We start from the raw sequence: 12500 nt of genomic DNA on the forward strand, positions 1-12500 counted from the left end.
GGCTGTTTTGGAATTTCTCTCGGCATTGGAAAGTTACGGGAATAACACGTCTGTGCTATACACAATGGCTTATGATATATTTCTAGTATAACGATATTCTGTTGTGAGTTCTTATAATGAGTTAATATAATTTTGGGTAAGCAAATAAATATATAATTCTTCTAAAAATATGGTTTAAAAAATGATTAATATAATTGTTATTGATAAGATATTATTTGACACCTTCGATTATGAAAAATTATTATCATTATTATTATTATTATTATTATTACTACTACTACTACTACTACTACTACTACTACTACTACTACTACTACTACTACTACTACTACTACTACTACTACTAATTTAATCCCAGCACCATCCCCTAATTCATCTCCATCATTATCTCTAACCCCCAGACATGCTGGCGTGTGATGCGAGTCACCCCTTCAGTGGTACCAAAGAAACATTTCCAGCACGATTCAGGTAAGACTGGCCACTTATGGACTGATTGAGCGTCGCCTTCGTTCACTTCTAGCCTGAGACCGACCAAAAAATACCTCAAAATACATGTCGACGCCCACAAAAGAAAACAAATCGTGATTTCCTTTCAATGATTCAACCAATGGGATCATAATAATAGGTTTCCTTGAGCACGACTAACGATAACTTACTAGGTAGTAAACTCACCTATTAATGACGCCAAAAATAAGTCTCAGTGTCAGGCTATAAGTAAACGAAGGCTACGGACTGGTCCAACCATTATATCGGAGACTGAAATGAAAACATGGAGGCATGAAACTTAGGGGCTCCTTCCGCATGTGGATTTCGTTGTCAAGTCGGTAAACATGGCATTTGTGTATTGATGGTATGTGTTTAAATAACATACACACTATTTCTTCCCGCTATATCGATCGTACAAATACATAAAAAGTTTTATTCTGAGAGAATTTAGTGAGAAGAAATAGAAAGCTGCAAAAACCCGTGCCAAATTTAATTTGGATTTCAAACAAACATTATGAGTGAGAGGATGTTTACCGACTTGACAAGACCAGCATATTCCTATAGATAGTATGCGCTTGGCTAAGAAGCTCACAACATTGCCATCCGGAAGTATAACGGACCAATACACAAAACTATGTATAACCATAAACGTTTATAGTCTGGTTAATACAGTTTAGTATGAATTACTCATAAACGCGGATGGCAAAAAACAATAACAAACACATGAGTGACGTAAACTTCATTCTATCTATAGAGTTTTTGAGCTAAATATGCTTCACAATCCTTTTTCTCTTTATCACCATCCTAAAAAAGAGGAAAGAGGTCCGGTTTCTATATTTTTACTTTTTAAAAAAAGAAAGAATTACACTATTATATATATATTATATATATATATATATATATATATATATATATATAAATATATGTGTGTGTGTGTGTGTGTGCGTGTGTGTGAGTGTGTTTTTGTTTGTGGGTGTATGTGTTAGTATAACAATATATCGTTATATTGTGTTGATTCTTATAAGCAACTACAGCGTATAGGGTCTATATTGCATAATAATATAATACAGATGTGATGATATGAGATTTTCTGGTGGGTGGGTGCAACTGCAACTGCAGAAATAAAGAACATTGCCCGCTAAACAAACAATGCTTAGAATCAAGTTTAATTTACCAAGCCACAGTCACAGAAACTAAAACAAACAAGCAAGAAAAATATGTAGGACTAACAGAAAATAATTTCAAAACAAGATACAACCTTCACACCTCAACATTTAGAAACACTAACAAAAAAACATCCACAAAACTCAGCGAACATATTTGGAAATTAAAAGACAACAAACTAGACCACAACATTTCATGGAAAATTTTTATCTAAAGCAACAGGATACACACCAATATCAAAACAATGTAGCTTATGCCTGGAAGAGAAATATACTATAATCAAACACCCTCATGAAGCCACACTCAACACGAAAAGTGAGATGTACGGAACGTGTCCACATCGGCGGAAATTCTTGTTGATTAACTTTAAACCGGAACCACTTCAAGAAACAACAACAGTCAACAAAACAACTCAGTCCTGACGATGGCAAATTAAGCCTGAAACATTATATATATATATATATATATATATATATATATATATATATATAGAGAGAGAATGAGAGAGAGAGAGAGAGAGAGAGAGAGAGAGAGAGAGAGAGATGCCAAATGCCGGATGCATTAAGTAACGTTTAACACCGTAAGTAAAATCCAAGATATTGGATATCATCCTCCGTGGATTATTGGGTGCTGGGGTCATGGGTCAAAATACTACGAATCACACACGTATGGCAACCTGACTAATTAACTTGCATGGTATTGCAATACATAATTAATGGCTGGAAACCAAAGGTTAGTCAATCAAGAATCAGGAGCATCCTAGAATAATGTTGATAATTTACACAACACGGTGACAACATTTCTGGGGTCCTACTAATTATAGATTACAGCCTCGGTACCTACCGCCATTATTAACCAATTAATGCCGTCTGTGACCTCTCACTGAACCTTGGGAAATGTCAAGGTTAGGTCATCGTGGAAATTAGCCTGTATTCGCCCACTTTTACGGTTTTGATAACCCATAATATTAATGTTATAGTCTCAATTGTTAATAATGGACAAAGGTTCATGCCAACGAGGAAAATATTATTAGAATAATGTTAAAACGAGTCCAAATAATTGACTTCGTTTATCAGACTTGTCATTTGGCCCTTTTCATTCTTTAAATTGGATTTCAAAGTTAAAAGATTGTCCAGGCAATTAACTAGTATACCAATCAAAACATGAAATTTGTGACACGCCTTCACACATACTCGGACAAACATCATTGGTTGTTTACAAACAATAAAGAGAATTAATTCGACCTTTCTCTGATCATTGTTATTCTATTTATACCGCCAAATGGGTCACTAGTTATCACACTATTTTCTCGACATTTTATAAACGTTTAAGTTTTCACATAGATTCATGTGTTAGTTTTATTCATCAAGCGGTAGAACAGTGGTTTTAAAAAAATAAGACACATACTATCCTTCTATAAGTAACTAACTACGTGTAGTATCTACTTGCATCCCTTTCACCTCCACTTGGCAGTTTCATAAACGCCCAGAGCAGCCATATTTATTGACTTCTTGCATTCGTCCTTTGCCAAATGGATTCAGAACTTGTTGAAAATGTAAAGGTCAAGGATTTTCCACACTGTTGTTTCGTATGTTTCTTTTGAATTTTTCAGGAATTGTGTTTTAAAAAATGTAAATAACTGTCCTTTCCACAAACGACGTATTAGGTCATAGACACAGGGGACCATCCTTATCGAGTCCGACTGTGTTGAAGAACTTGATGGAACAAAGCAATCAGAATTCAAGGCCATGGGAAAATATCATTGCCTTCTCTCGAATCCAGTAACAAGACCCCAGCATTTCTTTCATAATAAAAACGGTCGTCCTCTGGAAAAACCCATATTTGAAAATTTAGCCAGAAAACTCGTCCTTCAAATATCGATAAATTTAAATGACCCTCATCTTGGCAAAAACTCTCAAACCGGGCATTTCGCGAAGTCCCAGGTTTGAGAGTTTTTTCTAAGATGAGGGTCATTTAAATCGATCGATATTTGTAGGACTAGTTTTCTGGCCAAACTTTCAAATATGGGTTTTTCCAGAGAAAGGCAGAAAAGAAGACGAGTCTCTCTCTCTCTCTCTCTCTCTCTCTCTCTCTCTCTCTCTCTCTCTTCTCTCTCTCTCTCTCTCTCTCTTCTCTCTCTCTCTCTCTCTCTCTCTCTCCCTCTGTGTGTGTCTGTCTCTCTGTCTATCTATCTATCTATCTGTCTATCTATCTATCTATCTATCTATCTATCTATCTATCTATCTATCTATCTATCTATCTATCTATATGTGTGTGTCTATGGGTGTGTGTGTGTGTGTGTGTGTGTGTGATAGATGATAGATAGAAAGATAGAAAGATAGATAGATAGAGAGAGAGAGGGAGAGAGAGAGAGATAGAGAGAGCCTTGGGTGTGTGTGTTTTATTCCAATACTTGAAAAAGAATGTATTATTATAGTCTGATTGATATAATATATACCGTTCGTCATACGGATGTAAAATAAATTTTAATTGCCTTCGTCATAAGTTTAAAAAATAACGACTTTCAAAGATAACAACCATTTCCTTGGACATATAAGGAGCTAAGATTTAAATCCTTCTTTTAAGTTTATCGTGGATTTCTCAATCACACAACCTGAATTTGTTTGTCATTGCTATATTAAGTAAATAACTGAATTGCGGTCACGCCCATGACACTAATTAAAATCGGTAATTGCGTTCTGAGTTGTTACTTTAGACAGATCGTCGTTGACGTCACTCAGCTATTTGTTGTTGTTTTTAAACACCAGTTTTAATGATAATTTCTCACTTAAGTTTATCGATCAGATTATAAACGTTAAAGGTTACAGCTTTTATTTTTTTTTTTAGAATAAAATAAAACTCCCTTTATTCATCCCATAGGGTGAAATTTGTCTCTTGGGTCTATTCCAAGGGAAAAACTGGAATAACCCAGGCGTTAGCCGCAGTGCAGCGCCGCAAATTGAGCTAGGGCAAGGTGACTTGCTCAAGGTCACAGAGCGCAGCGGCAAGTGATCGAACTCGGTACCTTTCGGGTACAATGCAACTACCGTACGCGGAGTCACCCTACTCCCCATGTGGGTATGTTTAATCTGGCTGGCAGATGATGTACGTATTTTACCTAAACGCATAGCACAACATAATCTTAATTCCCCTTCCTCCCAACTAACTACTCAAAATGTTTCAAACCTGGGATTCCACAGAAGATCTCTTTTGTATTTGGGGGTTATCATGGCATGAAGCAAACGGTGTTTGATAATAATGGACATCAAGTATTTGTTCGATGTACAGTATTGGATTCTTAGATAGAAATATCAAGACCTAAAGACCTCAACAAGTCACTGTTCTCCCCATTTGGATTGATCCCTTCTGATACAGATAGAAAACAAAAGTGTTATACAAGAGATTAAAATTATACAATATCAAACTGTGATCACGTATCTCTCTCTCTCTCTCTCTCTCTCTCTCTCTCTCTCTCTCTCTCTCTCTCTCTCTCTCTCGCTCTCTCGCTCTCTCTTCCCTTCTTGCTTTCTTCCCCCCCCCCCCTCCCCCCTATTTTTCCCTTTATGATTTTAATTTTATTGATTGACTTTTAGCGGGATGAAATCAAATATGGACATACATATTCACATACGTAATATGAGGACTGAAATGTCAACGGACCGATCATACTGTTGAACATGATATTCCTATGATTATGGGCGAATCGCGCAACGTTCTATTTGTTATAAAATAAGATATTAAAACATGTCATTTTATAATGTTATTGGAGTGGGAGGGGACTTGGTACATGTACTTGTTTTATTATTTTATGGTTAATTACATTGGATGTTTTACTCGACAAAATCGATTTGCATGTCATTTTTCTTTTTTTTTTTAAACTTTAATTTGGGTGTAAAACTGCCGACTCAAAATTGCCACACCGTCGCTCAGCGCAGATGCAAACATAAGGATGGATGAATTGAAAGATAGATAGATAGATAGATAGATAGATAGATAGATAGATAGATAGATAGATAGATAGATAGATAGATAGATAGATAGATAGATAGATAGATAGATAGATAGATAGATAGATAGATAGATAGATAGATAGATAGATAGATATATAGATAGATAGATAGAGAGGAATGATAGGTGGGTTGGGGGGGGGGGAATTGAAAGAATAGATAGATAAATGATTACTCTCCACCATAATTCGTGAAATTTGCTTTTTTTTCAACTTGCAGTTTGCAAAATTTCTGAGGTCATTAAAAGCGTGCCTTTACACCGTAAAATATGACCGCGCTAGGGTCAGTCTCCTGTGATGACCGCACTCGTCGCTCCGTGCATCGGGCGGGGGATTGGGAAGGGAGTAAAACAGAATTTCGTCCACTTACACAATCCATGGGCTGGATAAAGGGGAGAAATACTGATGGTGTGGGTCAAGGTACGTTGTTTGTCGGGTGAATGAAATGCCATAACTTGTGTCACGATCTAGAAACACATATGTATTGCAGGTCTGATAATCGAACCATATTTAGGGCCTGGTTTTGACATTGTTGTAAAGGATAATATTTGAATCGGTTTGCGAGTATTTCTATAACAACAATGAGACCGTACCAGTTTAGGTTATCAGACCCACAAATAAGTACACGGTCATATGCATTAAATACATTTCTGTCGCATTCGGGAAAAACACAGATCTGAGCAAAGTTGGCCAGAAAGCTCGTGAAGTCCCAGGTTTGGGAGTTGTTTTGTTTTTGTTTTGTTCGTTTGTTTGTTTGCTTTTTTTTGTTTGTTTGTTTGTTTGATTATTTTTTAATTAATTTTTTGTTTTATTGCCAAGATGGTGGTCATTCTAATCGATCGTTTTTTGAAGAGGGAGGACTTTTTTGTTATTGGCCAAAATGCTAAATAGGTGTTCTTTTGTTGGATTGTTTTTTTTTTTTGTTGTTGTTTTTTTTCAGAGAATGGCTGTAAAACGGTTTTGGTTATGTTAATTTGATGCAAAAGTAATAGTATCATTTCACACACACACACACACACACACACACATACCCAACACACACACACACACGTACATGTAGTGAAAGAGAGAGAGAGAGAGAGAGAGAGAGAGAGTACGTGTGTGAGTGTGTGTGTGTGTGTGTTTATGTGTGTGTGAATGTTTCCTCTGAAAGTAATTAATTATGACTCGCCCACCTCCGTATGGAATAAAATATACTATCTGGTTCGGTATTCATTGATTCATGATAATGATGATAGGTGGATGTCAATCATTGGATAGGCATTGCTACCCCATGACAATCATTCTACAGAAGGAACGAAAGTGACGTCATTCAACTCTTTGTTATTGCTTTTAGCCAGCCATTTTTAGAAGTAGTTTTCACTAAATTATATTAATTAGACGATAAACGTTTATTAAGGTTTATGTGTTGGTTAGTTATAGATAGTATGCGTTTGGCTTAGAAGTTCACAACATTGCCATCCGGAAGTATAACGGACCAATACACAAAACTTTGCGTAACCATGATCGTTTATAGTCAGTTTTATGCGGTTAGTTAGAATTACTCATAAACGCGGATGGCAAAAAACAATAACAAAGACCTGAGTGACGTCAACGTCGAACTATCTATAGATAGTATGCGCTTGGCTAAGAAGTTCATAACATTGCCATCCGGAAGTATAACGGACCAACACACAAAACCATGTGTAACCTTAAACGTTTATAGTCTGGTTAATACAGTTTAGTGAGAATTACTCATAAACGCGGATGGCAAAAAGCAATAACAAAGGCCTGAATGACGTTACTTTGGTTCTATCTCTTTGTGAGGGTTTTTTTTTAAAAAACTAAAAACATATCATGAATAGGGCTGCATTCAATCTGACCATAATACCCATAGCCACTCCTCATCTAAATGATGCTATGTGGTCTTGTCGTATCACACTCGCTTTCGGATCGGAAGGTCCTGGGTTCGAGCCTTGCTCGGCGCATATTGAGTCCTTGGAGAAGGCTCTTTACTCAAATTCTCTCACCGTACTCAGGTGTAAAATGAGTACCTGGCCGTTAACAGCGTTGTCTCTGTTCGAAAAAAAAACAAACAAACTGTAATATCGCCTAACAAGCGTCATGTCCTACATGTTAAATGTTGCTCTTGCCCAGGGACCCCTTGTAATGCGCTTTGAGCTCGTTTAGTGGATATTGCGCTATATAAAAGCTCAATTATTATTTTTATTTATTTATTATCTCATGACAGCACTTTCTTAGATTCCAAACAATGTCCTCACTGACGTAATAATTGTATTGATGTTATGCGTTTAAGTAAAATACTCACAACATCCGCCAGTAGTGTATAATATGGCTGTCTAAAAACAATAATAAAGGGCGTCAATTTCGGTCCTTCCATTACAAGTTAGGTTTCTGCCGGTCTCAAAACAACACGTGCCACTTCCGTCTTAGTGAGTAGTTTTTGAAAATGGTGAAATACCGACAGGTGGTCTTACATTGTATTCGCTTTCACCAGCCACTGCCCGCCCCCCATGCCCTCAAGCGCTAGCACGTGCCTTCATAATTCTATTGAAAATTAAAATTAAAATAAGCTACAATTCTCTTTGGCTCAGCTTGTCATTACTCCAATAAGTCCATTTATTCTTTTCAGTGACTATCTAGATATGTTTTAATAATAATTTTGTCAGAGTCACAATACAGTCATTTCATTTTATTTTATCTCTTAAAAAGCGTTGACTTTATCAGTTCAGTTAACAATAGAAGAAAGGAAGGTGACGTCACTCGGCTCTTTGTGATTGTTTTCATACAGCCTTTTGACTGAATTGTTATCACTAAATTCTATCAATCAGACAATGGATAGAACGAGGCTGACATCACACTGGTCTTTGTTATTGATTTTTTGCCATCCAAGTTTATGAGTAATTCTCACTAAACTGTATTAACCAGACTATAAACTCTCAAGGTTACACATTGTTTTTAGCGTTTTTAGTGATGAGCACAACATCTATAGATAGTATGCAGATGACGTCACTCAGGCCTTTGTTATTGTTTTTGCCATCCGCGTTTGTGAGTTGTTCTCACTAAACTGTATTAACCAGACTATAAAAGTTCATGGTTACACAGAGTTTGTGTGTTGGTCCGTTATACTTCCGGATGGCAATGTTGTGAACTCCTTGGCTAAGCGCATTCTATCTATAGATAGTTCGAAGATGACGTCACTCGGGCCTTTGTTATTGTTTTTTGTCATCCGCGTTTATGAGTAATGCTCACTGAACTATATTAACCCGACTATAAATGTTCATGGATACACACAGTTTTGTGTGTTGGTCCGTTATACTTCCGGATGGCAATGTTATGAGCTTTTTAGCCAAGCGCATACTATCTATAGATAGACCGAAATTGAGTCACTCAGTTCTTTGTTATAATAATTTTTTTGCCATCCATGTTTATGAGTAATTCTCATTGAACTGTACTGACCAGACCATAAACGTTCAAGTACACATAGTTTTGTGCCTTGGTCCGTTATATTTTCGGATGGCAATGTTGTGAGTTTCTTAGCCAAGCGCAGAACATATATAGACGATTTTATGTGTTGGCATGTTTCATCTGGCTGGTGGATCTTGTGAGTATTTTACCTAAACGCATAGCACCAATACACAGTGAGATGGAGTTGTTTTTATTAATATATCTATTTATATATTTATTGTAAATAATCCTGTCTCAACACTTACAAAAGTAAGGAATAATTCAATCTTTGATGTTTTTTGTTTTTGTTTTGTTTTGTTTATTTTTTAATTGTTTTTTTTTTTTTTCACGATTTGGTACAGTCTTGAAAACCTAATCCCCTTATTAACAGAAACCTTTTTATGAGATACCATTGCCTCCTCGAGAGCCATCATTGGCACAATGAAGGTTTTAGAAGTGATTTGAAAGAAAATAATAGACTTTGCTGTGTAAAGACAAATCATCGGGGTTTTCATTGATTTTTAAAAATTTAACATTGGGTTTGTTTTTTTCTTTTGGTATGGTCAGTAATTACTGTTGAAGTTTCGGAGTTTTTAGATGATGATGTTGATGATGGTGATGGTGGTGGTGGTGGTGATGATGATGATGATGATGATGACGATGATGATGATGATGATGATGATGATGATGATGATGATGATGATGATGATGGTGATGATGATAATAATAATAATAATAATAAAATGATGATGATGATGATGATGATGATGATGATGATGATGATGATGAGGAGGAGGAGGAGGAGGAGGAGGAAGAAGAGGAGGAGGAGGAGGAGGAGAAGAAGAAGAATATTTTTCTCTGAAAAGAAAGCTTACTTAACTATAAACTTATGAACAGTGTCAAATTTTCTAATCCACGTCAGCTACTTGATTTTTAAATCGAGTTCCTAATTTTCCAAAGTGCGTTGCAGGTTCCCTTTGAGTTTGCCAGCGGGCTTAAGAGGCCACATCTTTTTTTAAAAAACGTCAACATTTCTTGACCAATTGAAGTAATTTTCTCTGATCTTAAGAGTTTGGTTGTTGGTTGCATGCCATACATTCAATGTGTCATGTTTTCCGAACAATGGTTTTCAAAACTAATAAAAATATTGTTGCTTGACCATATTCAGCAACAAAAAATGTTCTCTGTTGATTACAGCTTACGTCATACATCTCCGTTTTTTACCGGTCAAATCGGATGTCATAGATTTGATAACTAAGCTGGCTGCTTGCTGTTGTTTCATCTATGTTAGAAAATGTTTCATCTTAGACGTTTGCCATTCTTCACTTGATTTACAAGATCCTAGTCCCAAAGCAGTTGCGAGTCACCTCGAGCTGAGGACAGATTGTCAAGAAGTGACATCAGCCAGCCCCATCCCACCCATCCATCCACCCACCCATCTATCCGTTTGTCCGTCCTCAGATGACCTATGGTTGTGTTTGCTAGCCTGGACAGAGGAGGGAGTGTGGCTGTCGGGTAGTTGAGAGGTGAAAAAAAATAATGGGGGGAGGGGGGGGGGGGGGGGTGCTCTCCATGCAATGAAAAGGATTGCTGAAAGGGACGCGACTCGTGACTAATCCCCATGTTACGGGGAAAAGTGCGACCAAAGGGTAAAAAAAATGAGGACAAGATGATGGGATGATGGTGATGTTTTTGTTGAATGATGATAGTGATGACGATGACAATGATGAAGGACGCGGCAGACAATGGAGGCACGTGACCTCACTTCAGCCAATAAAACACCGCCATCCCGTTTGCATTTGTCATCCTCACACAATTCCATAATAGGCCAGGTTTGAACACAATGAATGACCACTGAAATCCTAACCAACCCATCCCGGTAGCGCCATTGTGGCGAATAAATACCTTGACAGAATAATGGCTCATCCTTTTCCTACTTGATCTTTTTAATTTTCAGTAGGGGCACGTTCATTTGGCAATATTTTACTTTGTCCCACAGGAAAGACCTTGGTAGGATTTGAGTACTACGCATGAGAGAAAACTTTTCATGTGACGTGAACATGATAAAATCACTGCCGTTATTAAAAATAAATCTCTCTCTCTCTCTCTCTCTCTCTCTCTCTCTCTCTCTCTCTCTCTCTCTCTCTCTTTGTTTTCCAAGCGATTATTTATACACGCACAAACTCTTTCACATACATACGCACTAACACACAAGCACATACACACTCTCTCTCACCCCCCCCCTCCCCCTATACATACACACACACACACACAAACATACACACACACTCACTACCCAAAACCCAAATTCTCTTCTTTATTTTCCTCCACATATGGCCGGGGCTTCCATTTCATTTTATCTTTAGCCCGAAAATTACGAGGTATTGAATTGGAATTAAAGCGCATACTACATTAACACTTAATAATATTGATAGCATAGAGGAGTGAAGATAATGAAACAAAACCTGCGACCTGCGTGTTCTTTTATTGTTCCCCCATTATTTTTAGATTGAGGGGGATTTTCACCACCAAATAATTATGATGGTGATGAATTATAATGAATGATGAATAATCGCTGAAGGCGTCCACCTCGCGTCATGCCGTATCTGGGTCACGTCTCTCAAGACAATGATAATTCATCGTGTTGAAACATGCAATTCGAGATTTAACATCCCGCCCACGGTACTGGGATAAATTACCCTGGTTATCATCAATAATTGAGTAGAAATTAAGTTATGTTTTTTTTTCTCTCTCATTATTTCTTCGGTCACGCATTGATTATGATTTTTTTCAAAGGCATCTAGCCACCTATCTACACTTGAAACACTTTGGAACGATAATATGATAATGTAAATGACGAAAAAAAAAAAACACCCAAAAACCTCAACTAAACCTTAAGCATGTTTGACGTCAATATCCCTCGTGAAATATTGGAAGGGAATTATAGCAATGAAAAAAAAACCCGAATTGAGTCTGTTTTTTAAATTTGTCTGATTTATTTATTTATTTATTTATTTATTTATTCATTCGTTCATTCATTCTAAAAGATACTGGGAAATACATTTATATTCTGTGATTGATTTTTGGCCTACGCTTAAAATAGAAAGTGATTTTGAAATTTAAAAAATGAACTATACAATTATAAAACATGTTATATATTATGGCGTTTTTATAGACACTATGCCGAATAATGAACAAAAAATGCTGATGATATTACTAGTATCTCAGTCCAAAATGATTGTTCATTATTATGTGCATTACTATATAACCACAACATAGGCGCCAATAACACTCTTTATAACAAGTCTATACTCAGAATTTGAAAAAATAAAACATGCATAAACAAGTTAGATAACTCTCGTATCTTTGTCGAATAAGTTTCCCTGTTTACAGCTAT

The 12500-nt window shown here is 36.6% G+C and overlaps 1 protein-coding gene across 4 annotated transcripts in view; it reads left to right on the forward strand.

The window, feature by feature from the left end:
- The window catches only part of LOC144980081 (uncharacterized), a 43427-nt gene that overhangs the window by 16566 nt on the left and 14361 nt on the right, over window positions 1-12500 (forward strand). For 3 of the 4 annotated variants that reach the window (XM_078927599.1, XM_078927572.1, XM_078927590.1), the window contains one exon: window positions 402-468. In XM_078927599.1, the coding sequence (XP_078783725.1) occupies window positions 404-468 (65 nt within the window). In that variant the 5' untranslated portion in view covers window positions 402-403. Of the gene's footprint in view, window positions 137-401; window positions 469-12500 lie in introns of all 4 variants that reach the window. The other variant, XM_078927580.1, reaches the window with a different exon arrangement.

Source organism: Berghia stephanieae, chromosome 1 (assembly GCF_034508935.2).
Source record: "Berghia stephanieae isolate SIO BIC M18660-M18661 chromosome 1, UCSD_Bste_1.3, whole genome shotgun sequence".
Classification (NCBI taxonomy): domain Eukaryota; kingdom Metazoa; phylum Mollusca; class Gastropoda; order Nudibranchia; family Aeolidiidae; genus Berghia; species Berghia stephanieae.